The sequence below is a fragment of the Gossypium arboreum genome, chromosome 3 (assembly GCF_025698485.1).
Source record: "Gossypium arboreum isolate Shixiya-1 chromosome 3, ASM2569848v2, whole genome shotgun sequence".
NCBI classification, from domain to species: domain Eukaryota; kingdom Viridiplantae; phylum Streptophyta; class Magnoliopsida; order Malvales; family Malvaceae; genus Gossypium; species Gossypium arboreum.
This window is the reverse complement of record NC_069072.1, coordinates 79,902,202-79,906,331: the sequence shown is the minus strand read 5'-3', so window position 1 is coordinate 79,906,331 and position 4,130 is coordinate 79,902,202. Positions and strand designations below refer to the sequence as shown.

General features: G+C 37.1%; 1 protein-coding gene across 1 annotated transcript; it reads left to right on the top strand.

Moving 5' to 3' along the window:
• The first annotated feature begins 1,925 nt into the window (after window positions 1-1,925).
• On the top strand, window positions 1,926-2,852 carry LOC108462262 (uncharacterized mitochondrial protein AtMg00310-like). The gene is made up of 2 exons (XM_017762233.1): window positions 1,926-2,469; window positions 2,566-2,852. Exons 1-2 carry the CDS (start codon window positions 1,926-1,928, stop codon window positions 2,850-2,852), a joined length of 831 nt encoding a protein of 276 aa, XP_017617722.1.
• The last annotated feature ends 1,278 nt before the right edge of the window (window positions 2,853-4,130 follow it).

Genomic DNA, 4,130 nt, shown 5'->3' with positions numbered 1-4,130 from the left:
GAAACCTTTTGTTTTCCACGATAGACCTCCAGAATTGTTTCCTCGGGGTCTATATTAATAAAATTAGACTATTAATACATCACATTTTTCATTTTAGGATTAAAACTCACCCTGGGAAAAATGACCATTTTGCCCCTAACCTTTCACAATATTTTTAATTTAGTCTGATCATGACACAATTATCTTAGAGCTGTGGGGTCGAAAATCGAAGGATTATCCAATAGATAAAAGATTGTGTTTCAAGTTTGATGTTTGTTGGGTGGGTGATGAGGAAGCAAAAAATGTTATTGAAAGAGCTTGGAACAGGGATGCTACTAATTTTGGGGAGAAGATCGAAAGAGTTAGGTCGGCCCTTGGTCCTTGGTAGAGGAAGAAATATGGAAAATTGAAGAGGGACATGCAAAATTTGGAGAAACATATTGACTGGATCATTGATTCTACGAGCAGAAAGGAAAGTGGGCGCACGTTGAAGGAGACCCGGAGAAGGCTTGACTTTCTCTATGCTAGGGAAGAAAGTTACTGGGCACAAAGGTCTCGATCAAAATGGCTTAGGGAAGGAGATAGAAATACTAGGTATTTCCATTCTAAAGCTACTGGCCGGCTAAAAAAGAATATTATAGAGAAGCTTAAAGATGCAGAGGGGAAGTGGGTGACAAATAGCATGGATGTAAACAAGGTGGCTAAAGATTATTTTGTGAGACTGTTTCGGTCAAACGGTCAAAATGCTAATACCCAGGAGATGGGGTATATTAAGGAATGTGTTATGAGGGAAACAAATGAATGGCTCTGTATGGTCTACACAGAGAAGGAGGTTCTTCAGGCTATTAAGTAGATGGATCCTAATAAAGCCCCCGGAAACGACGGGTTATCGGGAAATTTTTTCAAGCATCATAGGGACATTGTGGGAAATGATACTATTAGCTACTATCTGGATGTTCTAAATGGGAACAAAAATATCTCTAGTCTTAACGATACAATGATCATTTTAATTTCTAAAATTAGAAATCCATGTGAGCTTACTAATTTCTGCCCTATCAGCCTTTGCAGGTTTGTCTACAAGATCATCTCTAAGGTGCTTGCTAATCGGCTAAAAGTTGCCCTGACCAATTGTATTAGTCAAAATCAGAGTGCATTTGTGCTAAGGAGGATGATACATGATAATATTCTGATAGCACATGAGCTCCTCCATTATCTTCAAAGTTCTAAAAACGGCCCTAATAAAGGACTCATGGTCAAGCTTGACATGAGTAAAGCATATGACCCTTTAGAGTGGAACTTCATTGAAAAAGTGATGAAGAAGATGGGATTTGTGGAAAAGTGGATTGCCAAAATTATGGAATGCGTTCGCTCGGTTACTTATACGGTTAAATGCAATAATATTCTATTTGATATTTTTATCCTTGAGAGGGGTCTCCGTCAAGGGGATCCCCTCTCCCTTTATTTGTTCTTATTTTTTATGGAAGCTTTCTCGAGAATGCTTATCCATGCTTAGGAGAACAACACTTTAAAAGGCATCCGGGCTAGTAGGGAAGGCCCTAGAATAAATCACCTATTTTTTGCTGACGATGCACTTCTGTTTGTCAGGAGTAAAAGGAGCGATATTGAATGTCTTGTTAATATGCTTAATACCTTTTTTAACATTTTAGGTCAAGAAATAAATTTTGAAAAGTCAATGGTCTTATTTAGTCCCAACACTCCAAGAGCTCAAAGAACACTTTTTAGTGATCTGTTAGGCATGACGGTGGTGGAAAAATTAAACAATTATCTAGTCCTTCCTATTCTTATTGGTAAGAAGAAAACAGAGGCTTTCAAAGAGATTACTAATAGACTGTCTTGCAGGATCAACAACTGGACAAAGAGGTTGCTATCTTTCGGGGGAAAAGTAGTCTTCATAAAAGCGGTCCTTCAATCTATTCCTATATGCTATGGTAATATTTTTGGCTTTCAAAGGCGTTATTGATGACATTCAGGCCATGCTAAGTAGAACATGGTGGTCGAGAAAAGACAAAGGTAGATTCTGGACAATGATCCCATGGAAAACATTGTGCAAACTGAAAGGGATTGGAGGCCTTGGAATTAGAGATGTTAGACTGTTCAACCTTGCTCTCTTAGGGCGTCAAGTGTGGAGACTTTTAAACAATACATATTCTCTTTGTTTCAAAGTGCTATCCTCGAAGTACTTCCCTAATGGGAATATTTTCCATGCTAAAAATGTGGACAAAGCTTCTTTCACTTGGTCCAGCATTGCGGCAGCGGTGGAAGTCTTTAAAGATGGCTTTGGGTGGCAGGTTGGTAATGGAGAGAAGATAAATATTTGGGCTGATAATTGGGGTATGGAAGGGCATAATAGGGATGTGGTCATTAGCAACACTCTTAACCATAATGTAAAGAGTGTGAAAGATCTCTGGCACGTGGATAGAAGAAGCTGGGATGTGAATAAAGTTAAGCAAGCGTATGAGCAAGACTGGGGTAATAAGATTTGCGACATCCTAATTGGAGATGTGGGTCAAGAAGATAAAATAATATGGTTTCACAATACTTAAGGGTGTTTTACTTCAAAGTCAGCCTACTCGTGGCTGTTGTTGAAAGAAATGGGATATGGTCCTCACAGATTTTTTTGGAGAGCTCTATGGAAACTCGACACTTTACAGAAGGTCCGTGTTTTTACGTGGCAAGTGGGACATGAAATTCTTCTAAAAAATGGAAAGATCAGATCCAGCAGACCAGGTTTTAACAAAGGATGCTCGAGATGTGGAGCCGAGGTCGAAACATTGCTTCATGCGCTAAGAGATTGCCCAACGTCGAGAGCAGTTTTGTCGATAGGAGGATGGTCCAACTTCATGCTATCATAATCACATTTAATCTAAAACTTGCAAATTCATATACAACATATACCTTCATGTTTCAACTTTAACTTTCCTGAAATACATATATATCCATTATCAAAGTTATCATTTACTTCCAAGGTCATAATATCATCATATAGACGAATATACATACACATTCATATATGTATACACATATTTCACATTTTAATATCACATACTTATATCATTTTTCTGAATATTGATTTGCATTCAATATGCATATAACCAACTTTATAACATGATTCATATCATTACTTAAAATACCAAAACTTACCTTAATTTCAATACATCAGCTAACACATACCAGAACCTTTTAATTCGATTTCGTATTCGGTCTTTACTTAACATTGCCCGTTGAGTCATTCGGAATTAAATAGGATACACGGATAGTCACACATATCGTACAATGCCAACGTCCTAGATGTGGTCTTACATGTAATTACATATCGATGCCACTGTCCCAGATAGGGTCTTACTCGTAAACACATATCAGAATCACATCTCGATGCCAACGTATTAAATGTGGTCTTACTCGTAATCACATATCGATGCCAACGTCCCAGACATGGTCTTACATGTAATCACATATCGATTCCAACGTCCCAGACGTTGTCTTACACGTAATCACATATCGATGCCAATGTCCCAGATGTAGTCTTACACGTAATCACATATTGAAAATCCTATGTCATGAAATATGTATCGTAGCTATTCTTAAGGTTTGTACGGGGCTTTCGGACGTCGTATCTCGGTCTAATCGAATTCGTGAACATAGCTCCCAAGCCTATACACATTCGGCTACCACATATATACTTTCACATAATTCATTTCAGCATATATAACTCGTATTTATTTAAAATTTACAACATCTATTTGCTTATAAACTTACCTCGGACAACGATAATCGGAACAGAATGATTATTCGACAACTTTGGTTTTGCCCTCGATCCAAATCTGATTTCTTTGGTTCTTGATCTAAACATATTCAAATTAAACTCATTCAAACATAATTTCATTCAATTTAGTCCAAAAACACATAAATGGGCAAATTACCATTTTGCCCCTGACATTTCACACTTTTTACAAATTAGTCCCTATTACACAAAACACAAAATATGCAAAATTTGAATACATATGCTTAGGCCAAATGTTCCTTATGTTCATACAAGTCCATACATTTCATTTATTTCACATTTTAGTCCCTCAAATTATTTTTTTACAATTTAGCCCTAATTAGTCAAATTCATCAAAAATTCCAATACA